The 25,237-nt window shown below is 39.4% G+C and overlaps 1 protein-coding gene across 5 annotated transcripts in view; it reads left to right on the top strand.

Annotated features, from left to right (window-relative positions):
- The window catches only part of ATP2A2 (ATPase sarcoplasmic/endoplasmic reticulum Ca2+ transporting 2), a 57,579-nt gene that overhangs the window by 23,917 nt on the left and 8,425 nt on the right, over nucleotides 1-25,237 (top strand). For all 5 annotated transcript variants that reach the window (XM_080650616.1, XM_080650619.1, XM_080650618.1 and 2 more), the window contains 10 exons: nucleotides 10,979-11,059; nucleotides 13,180-13,265; nucleotides 15,076-15,540; nucleotides 19,806-19,894; nucleotides 20,424-20,526; nucleotides 21,325-21,456; nucleotides 22,621-22,743; nucleotides 22,845-23,063; nucleotides 23,899-24,234; nucleotides 24,479-24,699. In XM_080650616.1, coding sequence (XP_080506742.1) covers nucleotides 10,979-11,059; nucleotides 13,180-13,265; nucleotides 15,076-15,540; nucleotides 19,806-19,894; nucleotides 20,424-20,526; nucleotides 21,325-21,456; nucleotides 22,621-22,743; nucleotides 22,845-23,063; nucleotides 23,899-24,234; nucleotides 24,479-24,699 — 1,855 coding nt within the window. The remainder of the gene's footprint in view (nucleotides 1-10,978; nucleotides 11,060-13,179; nucleotides 13,266-15,075; nucleotides 15,541-19,805; nucleotides 19,895-20,423; nucleotides 20,527-21,324; nucleotides 21,457-22,620; nucleotides 22,744-22,844; nucleotides 23,064-23,898; nucleotides 24,235-24,478; nucleotides 24,700-25,237) is intronic.

Here is a 25,237-nt window from a genome sequence, read left to right as displayed (position 1 = left end):
GTGAGAGAGTCACCTAGATTGATTGCCTCCCGCACGAGGCCCCCAGTCAGGGAGGAGCCTGCAACTGAGGTACAGGCCTTTGAACAGAATCGAACCAAGGACCCTTCAGTCCACAGGCCAACTTTTATCCACTGAGCCAAACCGGCTAGTGCTAGGAATGGCACAATCTTTTTTTTTTTTTTTTTAATTTAAGAAAGGAAGGGAGAGGGAGAGATAGAAACATCAATGATGAGAGAGAATAATTGACCGTCTGCCTCCTGCATGCCCCCTATCTTATGGGATCTAGCCTGCAACCCAGGCGTGTGCCCTTGCCGGGAATCAAACCCCGGGCTCTCAGTCCATGGGATGACGCTCAATCCACTGAACCACACCAGCTGGGCTCAAGGGCTGTTTTTACAACAAACTAACAAAAACAGGCCTTCAATTTTGGCCAGCTACCTGAAGCACTGTTCTCTAACTTTATGTGCACGGGAATTTGTTAAAGTTTAGATTTTGATTCTGTAAGTCTAGAGTGGGTTCTGAATATCTAGGTTTGTACCAACCTCCCAGGTGGACCGTATTTTGAGAAGGCAAAGGTCTAGAGAAGTAGCACTTAATTATTTGTCTTTCTGTCTGATCACAGTTCCTTTGAGAATTAATGAAATATATAAATTCCAAGACACACTCAAAATCTTATATGCAGTTTTACGAGTTTCATTGCCTTTCTCCCCAGGATTCTGTTTGGTTTTTAAAAATGAAGTATATCGCCCTAGCTGGTTTGGCTCAGTGGATAGAGCGTCGGCCTGCTGACTGAGGGGTCCCAGGTTCAATTCCAGCCAAGGACACATGCCGTGGTAGTGGGCTTCACCCCCAGTGGGGGCCGTGCAGGAGGCGGCCAATTGATGATTCTCTCTCATCATTGATGTTTCTATCTCTTTATCCCTCTCCCTTCCTCTCTGAAATCAATAAAGAAATATATATTTTTTTAAAAATGAAGTATACCATATGATCCAGCAATTCCACTTGTTTGTTTTTTTTAATCCTCACCCAAGATAGAGAGTGGAAGAGAGAGGGAAAGACAGAAATATTGATATGAGAGAAACACATCAATTGGTTGCCTCCTGCATGCCCGGTTGCAAGCTCAAGCCCCAGTAGGGGATGTGCAGGAGGCAGCCAATCAGTAATTTCATCATTGATGCTTCTTTCCTTCTCTCCCTCTCTCATTTCTCTCTTTGAAATCAACAAAAAATTTTTTTAAATCACCAAACTCCTAAATAAAGGCCCAAAACACTTCTAGTATGAAACGTTGAAATATGAGCTGTGGTAGAGAATACATTTAAGAAAGATTCATAAAAACAAGTGATCATTATTTTCCAACCCACTTATTTCATTTTAGGTTTTCAGGGTTCAAGGAGAGAACCAATTTTTGACAGGAGGCCCTTCCATCACAGGGTACACTCACACTCACATCTTTCAGCCTGGGACAATTTATTTTTTATTTATTTATTTTTTAAATGTATTTTATTGATTTTAGAGAAGAAGGAAGAGGGAGAGAGAGATAGAAACATCAATGATGAGAGAGAATCATTGATTGGCTGCTTCTTGCACGACCCCTACTGGGGACCGAGCCCGCAACCCAGGCATGTGCCCTTGGCCGGAATTGAACCTGGGACCCTTCAGTCCGCAGGCTCTATCCATTGAGCCAAACCAGCTAGGGCCAGACTGGGACAATTTAGATAGGCCAATTCACCTACTGTGCACATCTTTGGGATGTGGGAGGAAGTACAGGTTAAACAGTAATTAAGTAAACTATAGTCTGGGTAAGTGATTTACATCGTGTTGCTGAAAACACTAACAGTTTTAGCAGTTCCTGAAATGATACACATTGATGAGAAGTAGAAGCAAAGGTGTATGGCCAAAGAAGGAGGTGAGCAGGTTTGTTCTCTTGCTTTTTCCCCATATGCAGTTGTTTCACAATGAGAAGGATGGAAGAACAGGGCTCCTTAGAGATGTAGATCTGTGACATCTGTATCTAAATGATAGACAAATCATTGTTTTGCTTATTTTTTGACCTATGAACCAGGAGGTTGCAGTTGGATCCCCAGTCATTCCTGTAAGTTATATCTCTGTTTTACAAGTTGTAAGTTCTTAAGAACTTGTATATGAGCTGAAGAGCCAATGGTCTAAAACAGAAATCATGTGGATATATCAGAAGCAGAGAGTTTTGAGGTCTTCATTCAGCACTATCAGCGTAGCTAAGACATTAAGAACAATGAGAAACTCGGGAAGGTCTCCCTGACCATGAGATCATGATGGACCAGTTGATCTTGAAACCTAACCTGAATTTCATGCAGCTGGCATTTCCTAATCTCCTGTAATCCTCTCCTCCCCACTCCCCCTGACTCAGTGGTGGTTACAGCACCAGTTAAGTGCCAACCTTTTCATCCTTGCCACTATGATTAACATTTTGGAAAAATTAGAAGAAATGATGTGATACAAATGGAATACGTTTCCTAAGTGTTACACAAAAGCACCAAGACACCAGATTTGACTGTAAACATGTAAAACCTTTATTTTGAAGATAAGAGAATTAAGTGCTTGCCCTGGCCGGTTTGGCTCAGTGGATAGAGCGTCGGCCTGCGGACTGAAGGGTCCTGGGTTCGATTCCGGTCAGGGGCGTGTACCTTGGTTGCGGGCACATCCCCAGTGGGGGGTGTGCAGGAGGCAGCTGATCGATGTTTCTCTCTCATCGATGTTTCTAGCTCTCTGTCCCTCTCCCTTCCTCTCTGTAAAAAATCAATAAAATATATTTTTTAAAAAAAATGAAAAATAAAGTGCTTGGTATTAGCAGTGCTCAGAAAAATATAGGATTGAAAATGTGGGTAAATGACAGGGATAGAAATTTGGTGGAAGTATATACTTGAAGGAAAATTCTGCTCCTATGAATCTATTCTCCAGAAGTAATCTAAGTGCCCAGAGATATTCACCATATAGCATCCTATATAATAAAAGGCTTATATGCAAATTTACCGAACAGGGGTGGAACAACCAGTCACAAATTTGCGTGCCATCCTTGCTCAGGGCCCATGCCAATTTTAGTAGCACTTTATTTCAAGTATAGTAAGTAAGAAGAAGCTATTGAACGATTTTTAACAAGATGATATCACATTGTGTGTTTTAAAAAAAATGAATCTCATCATAGATAGTATCCCTCCAACCCCCACAAAAAACCCAGATTGGGAGCAAACTTAATATACTATGGCAATTTGTAATGTTCCTTCCCTGCTCGTGCTGAGGCCTGGAAATAGTTTTAAGTAGGCAAGTAGGGCTTCTCAAGTAAAGGATTTCATTCACTCTGCCTATCTGCAAAATTTATGGCTCACATTGGAAACATAGTGAAAATGTTTGAGTCATAGTCAAATGTTTAAGTAATTTAGGTTAATTCTATTATGACTTGCCTTTTCTGGGACCCATTTAAACTAAAAAACAATAGGTAATTTCTAATCTTACATATAGTTTTTTCTTAGAAAAGATTTGAATAACTTTGGTGGAATTTGCTACCAAATAAATTCGATTTTTTCTTACATAAAAATTTTTTTTAAAAAAGGCCTTTTTAAAAATTTATAAAAAGGCCTTTTCTACTGATTTTAACACCAGTATTTATTTTCGACATAGTTATCAACAAAGTTTAAGTATCATGGCTTATAAACACTCCTTTCGAGATTTTAAGATAAAGCTTGTGTTCAATTCTAAAATGTGACAAAGTAATAATTTCCTTTAACTTTTATTTGCATTCTTGGTAAACTAGCATAAAGTATACATTGAAGATTTTGTCCAGAGTGGATCTCTCTCTATTGTGATAGCAGGTTAAAGATCTAAGGACTTAAGAAGCCAAGGGCTGAATTTGAAAAGTGTCAAATGTTAAACAAATGGAAGGTTTGTAACAGAATTTATTATTTTATTACACTGCTGAACCCAAGAGACAGAGAAGAAAGGTTCTGGAGGAAAAAATTGCAGAACATCTCCTTGGCAAGAGTAAGAATTTTCCACTACCACTTGCCCTAAGGACATTGACTTGCCCCATCAGGGAAATAGCACTGGATATAATCATCAGAACAGCACTGCCTACTCACGCACAAAACCCTCTGTCTGAAATTCACAGAAGCCTGCAGACAAAGGAAAATTATGTCTTAGTTTGACCTATGAACCAGGAGGTTGCAGTTGGATCCCCAGTCAGGACATATTCGTTGAATCTTTACTTTCATGGATCTTTTACTTCCTTAGAGAACTTACTTCCTGATAGATTCAAACCTAAATAGACTCTTAAAAAATCATGAAGCAGAGTTACACAGCAAGTTAAAGAAAGTCTTTCATTAATTGAGGCTCCTTAGGCAAGACTCCTTTTACTTCTTAACTTTAATTTCCTGTCTGAAATGAAGACATGGGCTGGTCAAGATGACATGGGGTTTTTTTTCTAGCTAAGAGAATACTAGAATATTACAGGTTTCTATGATCAGTTTGGATTTATGCTTCTTCAGTACCTATCCACAAAGATCTGTTTCAAATAGAAGGAGAAATGTAAATAAAACTGTAAGGTCTACATTGTCCAAGTGTGGGGGGCTTTGGGTCTTCTTGTCCTAGAGCTGGAATAGTTGGCACATGAAAACCAGCACATAGTGAAGGTTGTTCTAAACAAGCCTTTCATAGGTTCTATGACCCCAGTTATACTTGATTTTGTTTTCTTATATTAATTTTATAGTGTGTTTGGAAAACTTTTTAAAATGTGGATTCTTGGACCTCGCACAAAATGCATTGAACTAGACTCTTAAAGAGCAGGTCCTGAGATTCTGTAGTTTATAAAAGGCCCCTAGACCATCTTTTTCTTTTAATTCTTAAATATTTAATTACCTCCCAATTAGAATGGCTGTTGTACGATGGAAGAAGCATAGAGGTTAGTTTTTTAAGGGCTTCCTAGGTCATTTGTTTCACTAGCATTTGACATTTGAGGCATTCCTAAGTATTTGGCCAACAATTAAATGTATATCAGTGTAATTTCTGTGCAACAAAGAGACAGCCTTCATGTTAATAAAATGGACCTATAGAGGCCTGACCGCTGTGGCTCAGAGGTTGAGCTTCGACCTATGAACCAGGAGGTTGCGGTTGGATCCCCAGTAGGGGGCGTGCTGGAGGCAGCCTATCGATTCAGTGATACTCTCTCATCGATGTTTCTCTCTCTTTCTCCCTCTCCCTCTCTGAAATCAGTAAAAATATATTTTTTAGCCCTAACCGGTTTGGCTCAGTGGATAGAGCGTCGGCCTGCGGACTGAAGGGTCCCAGGTTTGATTCTGGTCAAGGGCATGTACCTTGGTTGCGGGCACATCCCCAGTAGGGGGTGTGCAGGAGGCAGCTGATCGATGTTTCTCTCTCATCGATGTTTCTAACTCTCTATCCCTCTCCCTTCCTCTCTGTAAAAATCAATAAAATATATTTAAAAAAAAAATATATATATATATATATATATATATATATATATATATTTTTTTTTAAATGGACCTATAGAGGAAGATTAGTTGGTTTCTTTATAATACCAGTATAATTTTTTAATATATTTTATTGATTTTTTTTTTTTTTTACAAAAAGGAAGGGAGAGGGATAGAGAGCTAGAAACATCAATCAGCTGCCTCTTGCACACCTCCTACTGGAGATGTGCCCGCAACCAAGGTACATGCCCTTGACGGGAATCGAACCTGGGACCTTTCAGTCCGCAGGCCGAGGCTCTATCCACTGAGCCAAACTAGCTAGGGCACCAGTATAATTTTCAATGCTGCATCTACTAGGTGTACCGGTTAATAATGCGGATTTTGTGATCAACGAAAACATGATAATTTCAAGAGAAACATCAAAAGTGCTTTATTCAAAGTGATGTCCATCGCTAGCTACACATTTCCCCCATCTTTCAGGTAATTTGTGGATACTGTCCCAATAGAACTTTTCTTGTTTTGAGGCAAACCATTCAGAGACCCAATTTTCCACTTCTTCATACATTGTGAAGTGCTGCTCAGAAAGTGCATGTGCCATCGATCGGAACAAGTGGTAATCTGAAGGAGCAAGGTCTAGTGAATACGGCGGGTGGGTTAATACTTCCCAGGCAAGATCTTTTAACGTGTCTTTAACTGGTTTTGAAGCGTGTGATGGTGCGTCATCATGAAGCAAAATTACTTTGCCGTGTCTTCTGGCCCATTCTGGTCGTTTCACGATTAAAACGTGGTTCAAATTATTTGTTGTCGGTAGCGATCAGTGTTAATGGTTTCACCTGGTTTTAGAAGCTCATAATACAGCACACCTTCCTGATCGCACCAAACGCAGAACATTGTCTTCTTTCCGAAGTGATTTGGCCTTGCCGTCGATGTTGATGGTTGACATGGATCAACCCATGATTTTCTGTGTTTGGGATTTTCAAATTAAATCCACTTTTCATCGTCAGTCACAATTTGATGCAAAAAAGACTTTCTTTCTTGCCGTTGAAGCAGCATTTCACTGATGACTTTTCGGTTTTCCATTTGTCTTTCATTCAGTTGATGTGGCACCCATTTTCCTTCCTTTAAAATCTTGCCCATTGCTTGTAAATGATCAGACATTGTTTGCTGAGCAACGTTTAATCTTACTGCAAGTTGTTTTTGAGTTTGACACACATCTCCGTACAAATGCTTGTAATTTGGTTGGTCTTCAAACTTTTTCAGTTGACCTGGACATTCTTTGTCTTTCACATCGGAATCATCACTTTTAAAGTGTTTAAACCAGTATTCACAAGTATCTTGAGATGGAGCATATTCACCATAAGCTTCCCGAAATATATGATAACTTTTTCTTCAAAATAAAGTAATGAATTAAAACTTTCTGCAAATGCTCTTTTTTTTGGCACGAAATTCGACATTTTTTAAGTGTAAAAATATCTATGATTTTAACACCTTCAACAAATTTGACATGGAAGTTTTGAAGCTTGCTGTCAATACAATAAAATAGCAGACATACCAAATCGCACATATATATATATCAACATATGTGTAATTCCATCTATTGAAAAAATCCGCATTATTAACCAGTACACCTAGTGTATAGTATTTTTTTAAATAAATCTTTATTGTTCAGATTATTACAGGTGTTCTTTTTTTTTTTCCCCCATAGCTCCCCTCCACCTGATTCCCCACCCCACCCCATGCCCTTACCCCCTGCCACTGTCTTAATCCATAGGTGTAAGATTTTTGTCCAGTCTCTTCCCACACCCCTCACACTCCCTTCCCCCTGAGAATTGTCAGTCCACTCCCTTTCTATGTCCCTGATTTTATTATATTCACCAGTCCATTCTGTTCTTCAGATTTTTTATTCACTTGATTTTTAGATTCACTTGTTGGTAGGTATGTATTTGTTGTCATTTTGTTGTTCATAATTTTTATCTTTACCTTTTCTTCTTCCTCTTCTTAAAGAATACCCTTCAGCATTTCATATAACCCTGGTTTGGTGGTGATGAACTCCTTTAGCTTTTTCTTGTCTGTGAAGCTCTTTATATGACCTTCAATTCTGAATGATAGCTTTGCTGGGTAGAGTAATCTTGGTTGTAGGTTCTTTCTGTTCATCACTTTGAATGTTTCTTGCCACTCCTGTCGGGCCTGCATAGTTTCTGTTGAGAAATCAGCTGACAGTCGTATGGGTGCTCCCTTGTAGGTAACTTCTTCTCTTGCTGCTTTTAAGATTCTGTCTTTGTCTTTTGCCCTTGCGTTTTAATTATGATGTGTCTTGGTGTGGTCCTCTTTCGATTCCTCTTGTTTGGGGTTCTCTGTGCTTCCTGGACTTGTAAGTCTATTTCTTTGACCAGGTAGGGAAAGATTTCTGTCATTATTTCTTCTAATAGATTTTCAATATTTTGTTCTCTCTCTTCTTCTGGCACCCCAATAATTCGGATGTTGGTACGCTTAAAGTTGTCCCAGAGGCTCCTTACACTATCTTCATATTTTTGGATTCTTTTTTTTCTTTTTGTTTTTCTGGTTGGGTGTTTTTTGTTTCCTCATATTTCAGATCTTTGGTTTGATTCTTGGGGTCCTTTGATCTACAGTTGAATTTCTGTATATTCTTTATTTCAGACAGTGTATGCTTAATTTCTGACTGGTCCTTTTCCATTTTTTTGGCATTCTCATTAAGTTCCTTGAAGTTTTCACTAAGCTCCTCGGAGGTCTCATCAAGTTTCTCGGCGGTTTTTAGAAGATTCTTATAAATGTGGTTTTGAACTCTATGTCCAGTAGTTTGCTTTCCTCCATTTCTTTAATTCGTGAAATGTTTGTCTCCGCATTTTGCTGCTTCCCTGTGTTGGAGTGGTTTTCTGTGGTACGTGACCAGTGGTTCAGCCTATCACCTGAGGTGGACACTCTTGGTGCACCCCTTTGTGGGCTGAGTGCAAAGTCTTGGTGTAGCTAAGCCTTGATTGCTGTTGGTACACTGGGAGGAATTGACCTCCAGGCCAAGTGGCTGTGAGGACCTGCTGTGTCTATAATGGAAGAACTGCTGCGCTGGAGACACGCTTATGGTGCAGGACTTGTTTCAGTGGGGCTTTGGTGCTCACTGAGTCTGCCTCTTGAATGTGTCACTTATGGATGTGAGGAGTTGAAATCTGGTGTCTCACACTGACCACTAGGTACACTGGCTTCTGGATCTCCAGTGGGGTGCAGGTCAGCTACTGTCTGAGGCCACCCAGCAGGAGCTATAGCAAGAACTACAGTTTTCTCCTCTTTGCTTGGGGTTTGGAGGTTTTGGAGCTGTCTGACCAGAGCTGCAGTTTGTTAGGTTAAGCTGTGATAGGGCAGACCATTTATATGCAAAAGCCGCTGCTTGGAGCTTGGGTGGGTTTGTAGATTGTGCGGGGTGGGGTCTCTGGGAGTCACTAGGCTAGGGTGTGACAAAGAGTGATGGCTGCCAGTCAGCCGGCTCTGCATCTCCCCGTTTTCAAGTCCCTGCACCCCGCGCCCCAGCGCAGTAAACAATGATTGCTGCGCGCACCTCTGCAAGAAAGCCACCCTCACTTTCCGACCCAATGGCAGACAGTCCAGCTTCTCCCCGTAGGAGTTTGGGTCCCCAGCGTCTCCCCAGAAACTGGAGTTCAGAGTAATTGGAAGCTGGTCTCCCTTCGGGTTGAAAAAAGCAGCGCACCCAGTTGCCCGCCGCCAGCCCGATTCGCGTGCCTGCGTACCTCAGCTTTTCAGTGCTTGTGCACGTCTCAGTGCTCTTTTCTCTTTCCTTCTAGTTGTACAACTTCCACTCAGCCAGCTTTCCAGTGGTTCTGGGTGATAGACATTTTGTCTTTTAGTTGTAGTTTTGGTGTGGTTGTGAGAGGCAGCAGTTTAGGTGTTTACCTATGCCGCCATCTTGGTTCTCTTCCTAGGGTATAGTATTGATTCCACCTTAAACTAATAGCTTAATATGTTGACTGAGTTACCCAAAATAGAAATTTAACCTTGGCATTTATTGCCTTAAAACTACATTTTCCGCCCTAACTGGTTTGGCTCAGTGGATAGAGCATCAGCCTGCGGACTGAAAGGTCCCAGGTTTGATTCCGGTCAAGGGCATGTACCTTGGTTGTGGGCACATCCCCAGTAGTTTCTCTTTCATCGATGTTTCTGACTCTCTATCCCTCTCCCTTCTCTGTAAAAAATCAATAAAATATATTTAAAAAAAAAAAAAAAACCCTACATTTTCCATCCATTTCAAATTCTTTGAGCTTCCACTGAAACACAGCAAAATAAATGCCCAAGATAGTACTTTTGGGTCCTGTTGTTGTTTATCCTCAATTTGAATATTAGATTTGCTGACCTTAAATGCGGCAGATTTATGAGAATAAGAGCTAGGGCTGTCATATGAAATTGTTTACATAGGATTGTGATGTAAATTGCCACAGATTTCAAAGAACATTTTCAAGTAAATTTTCCATTTAGGATCATGTGCTCATCATTGAACTTGTATTCTTTTCATGTTCAGGGTCATACAGGATAAAATTAATTATGATAACCAGAAATAACACAGAAAAAAATTTTTATGTTTAAAATTTTCATCTTGATGGGGCATTTTAGCTGTTAAAGGTCACTGAAGTTTAAGATATGGATACTTTTTTATAGCATGAACAGAAGTATATTAAAATGAAAGGTTCTGGCTTATTCAGTTTGAATATTGCTATTTGTTGCATAAGCATTTCCAGCAGCAATTTTACCTGAACTTAATGTATCCCTGCAGTCAAATGCAAGGATGATCTTTGCCTCTTGAGATTATATGTTGGCAGTCTTTGTGCTACCTTGTGACCACATTACCTACCTAGGCCCTAGGGTTGTTTTATGAACTGGAGTTTAAAAAGCAAATTATACTCTCCCTGAATTTAAAAGCTCTGAAATGCGGGTGGGTGGGAGGGGTAAGCGGGACGACAAAGTTGAAGGCTTAATAAATGAAATAAATCTTGGACAGAATGGCTATTTTGGCAGATTGCATATAACCAGTGACAGTTACAATTCAGTGTGTGGGATAAATCTGGAAAAAGAGTATTGGTCTTTAAAATACCATATGCAGGTCTAGGGGCTACTGTACTTACTCATTCTAATTTTTTTACTGTCCTTGTGTAAGACTTCCAAAACTACCTTAGTTACCTTTCAGAAAGGGAAGGCTGTTGTGCATTTATTTTCATTGTTCAGTTGCTTTGGTACTGATGGTGCAGTCCAGTATTTTGAACATAGTTCTGGGCACTGTTTATTCTTTTCCTTCTTGTGTAATTCAAATGTTATATTTATCAGCAAAAGTTTTTTTTACCCTAGGATAAGTTAACTATCTTGCTTATTTTAACAGATTTTTATATATTTGTGCTGTATACAGGCTATTTCCTTTAAAAATTGTGTTTAGAGACATTTATCTCTATGTAACATGATTGCAAAAGTTGCTTATTTTAGCTGCCTTTTTTCTCCCCAATTAGTTGGTGACAAAGTTCCTGCTGATATAAGGTTAACTTCCATCAAATCTACTACTCTAAGAGTTGATCAGTCAATTCTCACAGGTAAGTGTCATGTATTGGAAGGCCATTGAATTTCTGATGCCTCTCTCAGATACCATGCTAATAGCGTCAACTCTTGCCCCACTCTCCCTTTATGATATTCTATCTTAATTCTCATTAAGCTATTTATTTCTTAAAGCTTTATCTGTTAGGCTTGTTGCCAATATGGGGCTTAAAGGTATGATTTTTTAAAAAAACTAACTTGGCTTTCATCTTATAAGGCCTCTATCTTTTAATTTTATAAAAAATTGGTTTTCACCAAAAATCACCATAATGTTTTTATTGTTTTTAAAAGGTTACAAATTCTCTCATTAGCAGAGGTTAATCTTACAGTAGAAGTGTTGTCTGTTTTGTGGAAAGTGGTTCAGTTTCTTTTGTTTTGTTGTTGTTAATCCTCACCGAGGATATTTTTCCATTGATTTTTAGGGAGAGTGGAAGAGAGAGGGAAAGACAGAGAGAAACATCGATGTGAGAGAAACACATCGATTGGTTGCCTCCTGCATGAGCCTCAACTCAGGCCAGGGAGGAGCCTGCAATCAAGGTACATGCCCTTGACCAGAATTGAACCCGAGATCCTTTGGTCCTCAGGCCAACGCTTTATCCATTGAGCCAAATTAGCTAGGGCTCAATTCTTTATTTAGTCTTCTTTTTCCAGGCTGGTAAAAAGGGCTCTAGAACTGTAATTTTTTTTCATTCTATGAATGCTAATCTGGCATCTAACATACTTTACAATAATCAAATGTACAATTAACAGAAGTTAGCACCCCCAAAATAGTGAATGTTTTACAGCCTAGTTTGCACACTTAGATTTGGGATTGTTTGGAACATTTCCCCATTTTTGTTTGCTAAAGGCACAGAATAGGGTGGAGGGCATGTTAACCGGAAGTGAGGTGGTTAGAAGATTAACTTAAACACAATGCTAACCTGAATTAAATAGAAAATAAATATAAAATCCAAAGATTATCAAGATTTATCTAATGATCAGTTTTGAAAAGTAACTGATATCATAGAGGTGGTGATGTAACTAACCTGGGTTCTGTATTTTTTGTTCATGAATAGCTTAACTACTAAAACTTCCATTAGCAGCAACAAGCTGGAAGCTGATTAAGACATAAAATGTTGGGAAATTAGGTTGTATGTATGAAATTCTCATAGTGTGCCTACAGAAATAATTACCATTTTAAAACATCATACTTTCTTGAATGTAATTTTTTGTTGAATACTTACACTATAGTTTTAGGCAACATTGAGGAATCATATTTTTGTCAAATATTGGTAGTGAAGTTTAATACCTGACATTTGAATGGACAATTGGAGATATATTTTACTCAGATAGAACCTGATTATATATTTTATAAGTATTATTAAGTAAAACTGAAACCAAATTCAGCTAGACATTTGTGCTTCCTTTTTTTTTAATCCTCACCCCAGGATATTTTTCCCATTGATTTTTAGAGAGTGGATAGGAGGGCAGGATGGGGAGAGAGAAACATCTACTGGTTGCCTCCTGCACATGCCCCAACCCCATCGGGAATTGAACCTGCAACCCTTCGGTGTGTGGGCTGACACTCTTAACCACTGAGCACACTTGCGAGGGCTACCATATGCTTTTTTTATTGCAACTGCTGATTGCTATTTTTCAGCTTTGTTTTATTGAAATAGAACACTCTGGTTTAGTACATGCAAATGTTTCTAAAAAATGTTTTCACTTCTCATCTCTGACATTACTGAACAACAACAGGTTTCCCAGTGGGTGATCTTCACTATTCATAATGTATCTACAGCTTGTTCAATCCTCTAAAAGTAAATATACTTGCACCTTAAAAGCAAAAAAAAAAAAGTATTGGAGTGTGTATATATAGTTACCCAGAAAATAAAGGTCATTGGCTGGGATTTTACTTCAAAATTGAGTTCCTTTATTTTGAAATTATATGTATTTTAATCCTGACATGGCTCTGAAATTAATTTCTATTACTAAATTTTACTAGTTTACCTCCTTGGAATGAATTGGCCCTTTTATCCCTTTTCTTGAGAGAGGCAGTGGCAGGAGTGGATGAGGGTTCCCAGGTTCCAGGCATGGATTATACAGATCTAACCATTCCTCTGTCTCTCAACATGCTTAGGTGAATCTGTCTCTGTCATCAAGCACACTGACCCCGTCCCTGACCCACGGGCTGTCAACCAAGATAAGAAGAACATGCTCTTTTCTGTAAGTACTTTATCATTCGTTTCTTTGGGTCTTTTTTGTTTATTTTTAAGACATTCTCAGAGTTTTAAGTCTGCTGATGCTATTTTTTTCCCCACTGCCTACCTTCAGTGGTCATATTTTAGAAAGTGTTGGCTATAATTCCAAAGCATAACCAGTCTTATGGTCAAGCTCAGCTGTCAGAAAAAATCTTAATGGTGGGATATGTGACCTAGCTGTCTTGTTTTAATTGGCAAGGCTTTTTTCAATTCTCACCCGAGGATATATTTTTTATTTATTCTAGAGAGAGAGTAAGGGAGGGAGAGAGACAGAGAGACATCTATTGGTTACACAGAGAGACATCTGTTGGTTACTTCCCATATGCTCCCTGAGCAGGGTTTGAACCCACAACCTGGTTATGTGCCCAGACCAGGAATCGAACCTGCCACCCTTCGGTGCATGGGGTGACACTCACCAACCGAGCCACACCAGCCAGTACTAAACTGGCAAGTTTTTGAGAATTAAAATTAAAAGATCAGGTCAGGTATCTTTAAACTCTTTATCTTTAAACCTAGTAGAAAAGTAGATTTCTTTGGAAAAGACTTATAATAAAAAGGATGTTTTGAAAGATGATGTGGATGGAATCTGTACAAATTCACAATAAAAAAGTGTGTGTTTAGAGAGAAACAAATGTGGCAAACCATTAATAATGAGTGAGTCTGGGTGAAAAGTCAAATGGCTGTTCATTTACTATTACAGTTTTTCTGCGAAATATTTTCAAAATAGCCCTAGTCAGGTTGGCTTAGTGCAGTGTTCAGCAAACTGTGGCTCGCCACGGTTTGCCGCTCTGTTGACTAATGAGTTTGCCGACCACTGGGATAGGGGCTTAATCACAAGGAACAACAACAGCTTGTAATTATTGGAATCGAGAGTCTATGTCAGTGGTCGGCAAACTCATTAGTCAACAGCAGCAAACCGCGGCTCGCGAGCCGCGGTTTGCCAACCACTGGCTTAGTGGATAGAGCATTGGCCCTCGGACTGAAGGGTCCTGGGTTCAATTCCAGTTAGGGGCAATGTACCTTAGTTGTAGGCTCTATCCCCAGCCCTGGTCGGGATGTGAGGGAAGCAACCAATCGCTGTGTCTCTCCCCCGCCCTTCCGCTCTCTCTTAAAAAGAAAAAATATATATATTTTTTCCAAAATAAAAAGTTTGGAAATTTATAATTTGTTTGGATTGAAATACTGTTTCAAGTGGTGGGCTTTTGTGTGTTCATATGGGAGCTTAAATACCCAAAGTAAAGTACTCTCAAGTTACAATGAAAATAATGGAGCCATATCATTCCAACACTAGGAATTTAGTGGGGTGTGGAGACAGCTCTCATACTTGAGTTCACTGATTTTGGGATGCACTGGCTGGAGTGGAAGTTGTCAAGGTAGCCATGGTAATGGTTGCCCTTATAATTGGTGATGAAAATAGGGGTGGTTGACTTGGAGCCAGAGGTGGAGAGAATGCTTAGGGTTTAGAACTATATAGAGTTTGAAATAATTGAGAACTCAGAGGGGTTAGAGCCCTGCTCCAGCCCAAAGCTAGTCTGCAAGCCAGGTTCCGTGTTGTGAATAGAGATCCAGGTGGGTGAGCTGCTCTGAGGAGAGTAGGTACCACATGAAATGAGCAGCAGGGAGAAGTGAATCACACTGCCTGCGTGAGTTACTGCTCATTATCAAAGTTGGGTGGCTGGTTCTCTAAAGATCCACACCAATCTGAGTTTACTAGTCAGCATTTAGGTTGGGAGTGTTGTTAATATTGTAACCCAGTTCTCCTGTTTCCGTCCTAGGGTACAAACATTGCTGCTGGCAAAGCCATGGGAGTGGTGGTGGCAACTGGAGTTTTCACTGAAATTGGCAAGATCCGGGATGAAATGGTGGCAACGGAACAGGAGAGAACACCCCTCCAGCAAAAACTAGATGAGTTTGGGGAACAGCTTTCCAAAGTCATCTCCCTTATTTGCATCGCAGTTTGGATGATAAACATTGGGCACTTCAATGACCCAGTTCACGGAGGCTCCTGGATCAGAGGTGCTATTTACTACTTTAAAATTGCAGTGGCCCTGGCTGTAGCAGCCATTCCTGAAGGTTTGCCTGCTGTCATCACCACCTGCCTGGCCCTCGGAACTCGCAGAATGGCAAAGAAAAATGCTATTGTTCGAAGCCTCCCTTCCGTGGAAACCCTTGGCTGTACTTCTGTGATCTGCTCAGACAAGACTGGTACACTTACAACAAACCAGATGTCAGTCTGCAGGGTAAGTGGGAGTAATTTAAGAACCTTTCCTGTTAATCGTTTATTCATCCTAAGAATATGCCCCCTGTGCCATCAAATCTTTTCTTATAATTTGATCCCTTTTTATGTGCCTTAAACAGATTGGGTCCTGTGAGCCCAAAGTAATTTCTAATACTTCAGAGGAAATTAATCATTTAATTTCTAAAACTATTTCATGAAGTAAAAATATCTGTATGGCTGATGTACTTGTATCGAAGAAATAACTATAGGCAGTCTAAATGTCAATTTATTTCCCTGCTCCTCTGTCCTTAAGTATATGTATGTTAACAGATAAGCTTCAAAGGAAAAGTGTTCTATAAAGTGGCTAGTTACCTACCTACTTAAAATTCTAATTGATATTTCCATTGCACACTGAATGAGACATGCTTTCTTCTTGAAAACTAAATAATTGCCTTTCACTTAGTTCTCTTTTATCCTTCCTTTCTTAGGTTGTCTCACCATCACTTGGGTGAAAAAAATTGTTCAAAACTGCTCTTAGAAAAATAAGAACTAAAGAAATATAATAATGATACAGCTGAATTAAATTCTTACATATAATTCAGTTCTCATAAATTTTATGTAAACAGTATTGTAGAAATGAAATTATAATTTTCTAAAAGGTGCACAACTCAAATATTTAGTGGACACGTCAAAGATTCTGTCTGGCTTGTTAATTAATGAAGGAATCATTAAAATGGTCAAATGGTTTACCAAGAGCATTTGAGGAAGTGCTCAAGTAAATTAGAATTGCTATATGTTAGATTACAAAAACTGGTTAATATTCTTTGGGGCAATAAAACTACTATGTTATATTTTCTACAGGCCACAAATCCACAACTTTACAGGAGGCCTTATTAATAAATAGCTTAGTGAAACACTTAATTTTTCTAGAACACGGAATCTTTAGTGGGCCCGTTAGGTAATACCTCTGAGTGACACTGAAAGGAAGGACATGTGGTCATCCTCTTGGTCTTATGTCCAGGTTTTGAAAAATATTTCTTTAGCATTGGAAATTGTTTTTGTTTTAATACAGTTAAACCCTCTGAATCTTTATCTTGTCAAATTTAAGTTGATGATTTTTAGATACAGATACCCCCAACTCTTTCTATAGTCCAAACCCAGGTTTAGAATGAATGAGCAGGTGTTTAAAACAGATTGAGGTGTTCTGTCTCTCAAGTGGTAAGCTTCCTAGTTTGGGGTTCCTCTTGTAGATGCAGAGTTTGAGCTACCTAAGTTCTCGTTCCTTGGAACCAGAAAAGTTTGGACAAATAGGCTAAAAGCAAGTTGGCTAAAAGCTGATGATTTGGGGGAGAGAAAAGAAATTTCATGTTACCTGTTTAGTATTCCCCCAGCAAACTTTAAACTTAGCCTGAAAGCTTTAGATTCCTCAGAATAGACCTTTCTATCCATAAAAGTAAGCAGTGTGCAATTGTAACCTTTAAAAATTTCTTTGGTTTTAAAGTTTTGGCAGCAAATCAGATTTCAAACTAAGTATAAAATAGAGTCCATAATAAATTTTTTTGTGCTTTTTATTTTCCCTTAAGTGATTTGATTTAAAATGTTTTCTATTAAAAAAACAGCCTGCCTCTTTGTTCTATTCTACCTCAGCACAAAAAACTGGCGCTAATCAGTATTCTATAAGGTTTCTTGCAGTGGATTGCATAACTACCCTTGACTTAGGAGTACTTTCATCATGCAGTTCCTCAATGGTTTACTTGCTTAAAATCTAAAATACCAAAGGGCGTTTAGATTTAGTTAACGTGCAACAGAATTCTGAATGTCTTAGAATATTTTGGACTGGTATAGACCCAGAGTTTCACTTTTTATAAAGCGTATCATTAAAGAGATGGCAGTGTTTAATAACAATACTGCCATTTGCTTTGCTGTTGCTTAGTGCAGTGACTGTATTTTCCACTTGTGACTTGATTTGACTCATGGGAATCCCACTCAAGAGGTTAGCAAACTGCCTTAGCCAGTTTGGCTCAGTGGATAGAGCGTTGGCCTGCAAACTGACGTTCAATTCTGGTCAAGGGCGCATGCCCAGGTTGTGGGCTTGATCCCCAGTAGGGAGTGTGCAGGAGGCAGCCAATCAATGATTCTCATCATTGATGTTTCTATCTCCCTCTCCCTTCCTCTCTGGAATCAATAAAAATATCTTTTTTAAAAAAAGGTTAGAAAACTAAGGCTCCAAGAAGCTGTGACATGTCTGAGGGTCACACAACTTTTTTTTTTTTTTTTTAATATATATTTTATTGATTTCTACAGAGAGGGAGAGGGATAGAGAGCTAGAAACATCGATGAGAGAGGAACATCGATCAGCTGCCTCCTGCACACCCCCTACTGGGGATGTGCCCGCAACCAAGGTACATGCCCTTGACCGGAATCGAACCTGGGACCCTTCAGTCCGCAGGCCGACGCTCTATCCACTGAGCCAAACCAGTTAGGGCAAGGGTCACACAACTTTTAATACTGAGGGGGTGAGTTGGATTTTCTTATAGGAATGACTGGTAGCTAAACCTGATCCTCTCTCTTCCATTCAATAATTGTGTAACCTTGAGCATATCCTTTAACCAGGCTGGTCCTTTGTTTCTTATTCTATAAAATGTCAAACATCTTCAGAAAGAGCCTTTTTAAGGTGTTTATCTGTTTAAAAAGAAAAATTGACCTTGCTGCATGTAACCTTGGAAATGAATCTTTTCCTCATTTGAAATGCTGATACATGTTTTTTAAACTACAGCCTTTTATCAGGAGTCCTCACAGGTTTAACTCCAATTATATACTTTTGATTTTACTCATGGTTTTAGTTCAGATCCAAGGTTGATTTAATTCTTAACATACTTTTGAAATGAAGTTTTTGAAAGTTAAAAGTATGTGCTATATAACAAGCAAATCTTGTGAGGCAAAAACAACAACTAACATTTTAAAATCCAGATGAGTTTATTTTCTTATTGAATAGGAGTTGGGAGGCTCTGAAAAGATGTGTAAAAGTGTGACATGGTCCTAGCTTGTATACTCAATGGTTAGAGTTGCCCACACACCTAAGGGTCATGGGTTCAATTTCCCCTCCCTCCCTCCTTTCCACTCTAAAAATCAATGGGGAAAATATCCACAGGTGAGGATTAATATACATACATAAAAAGCATGACATGATTCTCTTTTCAGTGAGTTTACAGTTCCTTATTGGAACTGGTTTGATCATATTCTTGTTCATATTTCAGAGATATTTTGGCATGATATAGTTGAAGTATCACTTTGTGTGTTTTTGTCCCCCCTCACCCCTTTAAGAGGTTTTACAGTTTCAGTCTGCGATGAAAACACATATCTGAATCTTAGTCTTCCAAACTGCACTTCTGAATTATAATTAGAAAGCAAATTTTTAAAACCTCATCTTTAAGAAACTAGCTTTTGGTCCTGGCTGGCATGGCTCAGTGGGTTGGGCATTGTCCATGAACCTAAAGGTGGCTGGTTCGATTCCCTGTTGGCACATGCCCAGGTTTCAGGCTCTATCCCTGGTGAGGGGCCATGCAGGCGGCAGCCAACTGATGTTCGACGTTTCTCTTTCTCTCCCCTTCTCCCTTCCCCTGTCTCTAAAAATCAGTAAAACATTTTTAGGAAAAAGAAACTAGCCTTTGTCACCTTACTAATCTGTACAATTAAGAATTCTTTCCTAAGCATGCTTCTGTCTGTATTGTCTTGGTAACATAAGTTCATTCAGCTCTGCAGGCTCCTTACTGTACACATATAGCTATGCAGCTTCATGGAAAATGAGCTATTACCACAACAAAAGTAAGTGGAAAGGAGCAGAGAAACAATTTATCTTACTTTACTCAGGGAATGTTGATGCAACTCTGAAATGTGTTTTCTTCGCAAGCTTTTATTCTTAGCTCTAAGGCAGGATTACCTAATACACACCTTCTCAGCCAGCCGTTTGAAATTTGAAATTCTGAGCATTCTAGAGCCCTGCTGACCCATGGTCCCTGTAACTCAGGTTTCATGTGGGGTGTTTTTGGTGTCACTGCTGCTTACTATTTTTTTATTCAGCACCTCAGTGATGCTGTTTCTCAGATTGTTAGATGGATGAGGGAGGCAATCTTAAACGGTCTCTAGTTAGAATAAGGGACAATACTTCTGATGTTCAGTTAATGTTTCATTAAAATTGCTTTTTTGTCTTAGCAAAGAGTATGTGTGTGTTTTTTCTAGCATTTTTTGTACCTTTTAAATACTTAAGTGCTTTTTTTCTTTCTATAGATGTTCATTCTGGACAAAGTTGAAGGTGATACTTGTTCCCTGAATGAATTTACCATAAGTGGATCAACATATGCACCTGTTGGAGAAGTGTGAGTAAACCCTCCTTTCATTTAAGGGATCCTTTATGCCAGTTTGGTACTTGTATAGACTTGCAGTGTGTCTAGAAAAGTTAAGACAGCTCTCTGAACATGGCTCGTGGCATCAGTTATTAGAGTAGAAATTTTTTTGTACACCTAAAAAAATATCTTTGCCCAGTTTTTGTTATTTTTATTTCAGAGAGAGAGAAAAAAAAAATTGATTTTATACATTCATTGGTTGCTTCTTGTATTTGCCCTGACTGGGGATTGAACCCACAACCTTGGCATATCGGGACGATGCTCTAACCAACTGAGCTACCCAGCCAGGGCAATTTTTGTACACTTTGAAAGAGAAAACACAAGTTATAAGCCAATGACCTACTTATTTCATCTTATTGAGCTCCCATTTGAAGCCTAAATTTCTAAGTGGGTTTGTTTGTTTTTTATTGGTACCAGTGGTGGAGGAATTCCATGAACTAAGAAAATAAAGGTCAACAGAGATAACTATACTGTGCTCTAGGAGTGTTTTTTCTTTTGACAGGTATAAAGATGATAAACCAGTGAAATGTCATCAATATGATGGTCTTGTAGAACTGGCAACAATTTGTGCCCTTTGTAATGACTCTGCTTTGGATTACAATGAGGTAAGTCTCCTCAGAAATGAGAAACTAGACCTGACTGTTCCTAGTCAAGGGTGGGGTGGGTGGATGAAAATCCAGCCTTCCTTCCTCCCTTTTGAAAGTACGGGTTCCTGATTTTATTTCCCCTTCCATTCAAGATTCTATCTCTATCGGAGTCAGCATGACTGAGCCAAAGAAAGCTGAGAGCCTTTCATATGTCCTGCGACTGAGCATTGCAGTTACTTAACCAAGAGTTTTAGTGTACATGATGTTCTCATCTGTTAATAGTTTGGTGTTATAAATGAATAAAACCCAGGCTAGAAAATGTTTTCCTGAACGTATAGGGTGTTGATCTTGCTTTTTAAGATGGTAGTGTTCTATCCTGAGGACAAGCTGAGGTTTAGAGGGTTGTTTTGATAACTAACAGAAAACCTTTTTTCCTTTCTTTTGAATTATAGTGAGCTAAATCCTTCGGTTTCTAAAAAGCCATCAGAAACAGAATATAAACTCTGTAGATAAGTAATGGCATGGAATTACAAATACTATTTGAAAACTTTATGAGTTAATACTATAACTAGTGGCTTCTTATAGTTAAGGGAAATGGAAAACCTAATTAATAGAATAAGAGAAGATGCACATCTTTGCTTTGAGTTATATTTTTAATTATCTGGATCATGTGTTCCAGAATAGGATGAAAGTGGCCCACAGAATAATGATGTAGTGGAGGACAGGTTGTCCTCATACGGAAAAATCTCTATTAAAGACAAATTACTTGTTTACTATTTTCCCTTTTTCTACTTTCTATGTCTTTTACCAATACAGGCAAAGAGTGCGTATGAAAAAGTTGGAGAAGCTACAGAGACTGCTCTCACTTGCCTGGTAGAGAAGATGAATGTATTTGATACTGAATTGAAGGGTCTTTCTAAAGTAGAACGAGCGAATGCCTGCAACTCGGTCAGTGTTAGAACTTGGTATATTATATTGTTCATGCTGCCCATCGCTTATACCACATATTTACTCTCTTATTGTAGGCAAGTAATTATCTCCCTTACCTCCTCAAACTTGCAGTGTCTTCTTTCCCATATTCACTTTCGGGTAAAATGGTCTGACAACTGAAGAAAATAAAATTAATCAACAGATAATTTCCACACGCAACCATCTGTGCCCATAAGGTCTGCCTTTTCCCACAGTGCTGTGAATGAACACAACTGTCTAAAACTGACACAAGAAAAATGGAATAATCCTGAATTTAATATAATTTAATTTAATTCAAAATAACACCACCACCACCACCACCACCCCCCCCCCCCCCCAAATTCTCCAGGCCGAATTCTGTCAGACACTTAAGAAATACTGACTTTGAGTAAAAAGTAAAAGGAAACACTTCTCATCTCATTTGATGAGGCTAGGGATACCAAAAGCTGACTTGAACATGACAAGAAAAAGGTAGATGCAAACTAATTAATAGGGGGAGAGAGAAAAACATCAATTTTTTTGTTGTTCCATTTATTTATGCATCCATTGGTTGATTCTTGTATGTGCCCTGACCGGGGATCGAACCCACAACCTTTGGTGTTTCAGGACAATGCTCTAACCAGCTGAGCTAGCTGGCCAGGGCCAAACTAATATAATTAATAATAGAGATATAGAGAGTCTCAACACTGCATCTTCAAATCAAGTCTAGTAATATATGAAAACAGTAATATGTTGTGTGCAAGCAGAATTACTCATAACTGCAAGGCTAGCTTAACATTCCAAGGAGAATCAGTGTGGTGACAGTGGTGGAGGGTGCAAAGCCATGTTGTCAGATCTGTGGTTGGTTGGTGTGACTGAATCCCCTCAGCTTCACAGAGACTGAGGTTTAGAATAGTTTGATTCCAGACTTGTAACTACTCAATGAAGGGAAACAAGTAGCATTATGGAGCTTAAAAGTGGTGTGTTCGCTGGAATGAGCACCACAAATAAGGGCAGGACTGCATGTTTTGTTACTGTGCCTTGCTCTATCTGTCCCCAGTGCCTGTCACATAATGAATGGGTGCCTAATGAACATTTGTTGAACAAGTGAAACATTTACAGAAATCATCATCCAATAGCATTTTATATATGTTCTCCTCATAGGTCATTAAACAGTTGATGAAAAAAGAATTTACTCTAGAGTTTTCACGTGATAGAAAATCAATGTCGGTTTACTGTACACCAAACAAGCCAAGCCGGACGTCGATGAGCAAAATGTTTGTGAAGGCAAGTACAGCAGATTGCAATTGAGATGTTCTTGCTAGGATTAGGATCCGGGATGAGCCAGTAAATAAAATGGTTGACCTAAATCTGTATCGTTTTCCCAGGGTGCTCCTGAAGGTGTCATTGACAGGTGCACCCACATTCGAGTTGGAAGTACAAAAGTACCTATGACCCCTGGAGTTAAGCAGAAGATCATGTCTGTCATCCGGGATTGGGGTAGTGGCAGCGACACACTGCGATGCCTGGCTCTGGCCACTCATGACAACCCACTGAGAAGAGAAGAAATGAAGCTTGAGGACTCTGCCAACTTTATTAAATATGAGGTTAGCTAATGAAAAGTTTCTTCACCCACACCCTGCACATTCATTGTGTTTAAACAGCACTCCTTTGGTAAAAGGTCAAATGAGTCTTGCCAAGAAAGAGGTGTGGTTATTTTTCTGCCGGCCAAATGCATCACTATTATAATTTAGGTTGCTGCTTCAAACATATATAGTTAACAATTTAATACAAGTCATTTACTTACAAAGAATTATCAAGACTTGATAACAAACTTGTAAAACCTATTTTGCAACTCACATGTAAGTTAAGATATTTTAAAAATTGGGAAATTTTTTTACTTGTTGGGAAGGAGAGGGGGAAGGGAATGGCAAGGGCATGCTCCTTGGAGGGAGCATGCCTTTTTAATAAAAACATTCATTAGTTAGCAAAAGGTCAAAATACCCAGGTTGAGCGTCTCCTACTTTCTGCTCATAGCAGAATTCTCTTGTATCAGTAATGTGACTTCCTGGTGCATTGAATGAAAGGAACAAGCTTTGGTACTATGGGGCACTAAAATGGCCACTATCACAGTGCTTATTCCTCAGAATGTTTTCCCCCTCATTTCAGAATATTGTCGTCATGAAAGTTAAGGAATGATTTGATAACAAGAATGTAGCAATGTAGTTAATTGTTTCCTATTAATTGGAATTAATACTATTCTTCATTGGATTTGTATCTGTGAAGTGTGAATATTAATCTTAGATAAGAATCAAAGGTATAGGCTTTAGCATAAGAAAAATGCAGAAGAAACCTTTGCTCATAATGTATAAGTAGTCCTGTTTCTCACTAGGGGAAAAAACAGATCTTCCTGTTTCAAGATAAGGTGATTCTTTTGTGCAGACCAATTTGACTTTCGTTGGCTGTGTGGGCATGCTGGACCCTCCGAGACTTGAAGTGGCCTCTTCTGTGAAGCTGTGCCGGCAGGCAGGCATCCGGGTCATCATGATCACGGGGGACAACAAGGGCACTGCTGTGGCCATCTGTCGTCGCATTGGCATCTTTACGCAGGACGAGGATGTGACGTTAAAGGCTTTTACAGGTCGGGAGTTTGATGAGCTCAGTCTGTCAGAACAGAGAGATGCCTGCTTGAATGCCCGCTGTTTCGCTCGAGTTGAGCCTTCCCACAAGTCTAAAATCGTAGAATTCCTTCAATCTCTTGATGAGATTACAGCTATGGTGAGTATCTTTGGACATGTACAAATTTTGACCATTAAATTTTTAGTAATAATTCCCAGATTTGGAATTTCTTGTTTTTTGTCATGATCTGGGCTGTTTCTCTAGAATTCTGTTGACTAGTAGTTGCTATGCTATGTGTTGCATGCAGGGAAGATTCTAGAATAGTTTACAACCTAACAGTACCTTCTAAATCAGTGTCTTCAGTCACGAGGGAAGTACTTAATGACGTCGGATTCCCTTTCAGACTGGGGATGGTGTGAATGATGCTCCTGCTCTGAAGAAAGCAGAGATCGGCATTGCCATGGGTTCTGGCACCGCAGTGGCCAAAACTGCCTCCGAGATGATCCTGGCCGACGACAACTTCTCCACCATCGTGGCAGCTGTGGAGGAGGGGCGGGCAATTTACAACAACATGAAGCAGTTCATCCGCTACCTCATCTCATCGAACGTGGGGGAAGTTGTCTGGTAGGTCCATAAGACAAGTCACTTGTGTTCCTTTATCTAAAACTAGAGGCCCATTGCAGGAAGATTCCTGCAAGAAGAGGGCTTCCTGTGGCCTGAGTGAAGCAGAGAAGGGAGCGAAGCCTGCTAACCTGCGCTCTCTCCCACTGCCACCCTCACCCCGCTTTCCCTCCCTCTTCCTCATACACTGTCTTCAGTCTTTGCTCCTTGCCTGCGTATGCAAATTAACCACCATCTTTGTTGGGTTAATTTGCATACTCTGATTGGCTGGTGAGCGTAGCGGTGTGGTGGTTAATTTGCATGTTTCTCTTTTATTAGTGTAGATTGTAGCCAGTTTTCCAGATCTTTTCTTCCTATGGCAGCAGCTTTGGTCTCTGAGCATGTGGTGGGAGGGAGGTCCCGTCAAGATGAAGGAAGCTCTTGTGAAGGAAGAGGGGCCTGTCTGGCTGCCCTTCACATAGAAATGGGTTTAAATTAACTATATAAAATAACCTAAAATTCTTGGCCTTCTAAAAGTTAACTGTAATTTGAAATTGGGTAT

This window comes from Plecotus auritus (assembly GCF_963455305.1).
Source record: "Plecotus auritus genome assembly, chromosome: 13".
In the NCBI taxonomy this organism is placed as follows: Eukaryota; Metazoa; Chordata; class Mammalia; order Chiroptera; family Vespertilionidae; genus Plecotus; species Plecotus auritus.
The sequence above is the reverse complement of the archived record's forward strand: the minus strand, read 5'-3'. Positions and strand labels throughout refer to the sequence as shown.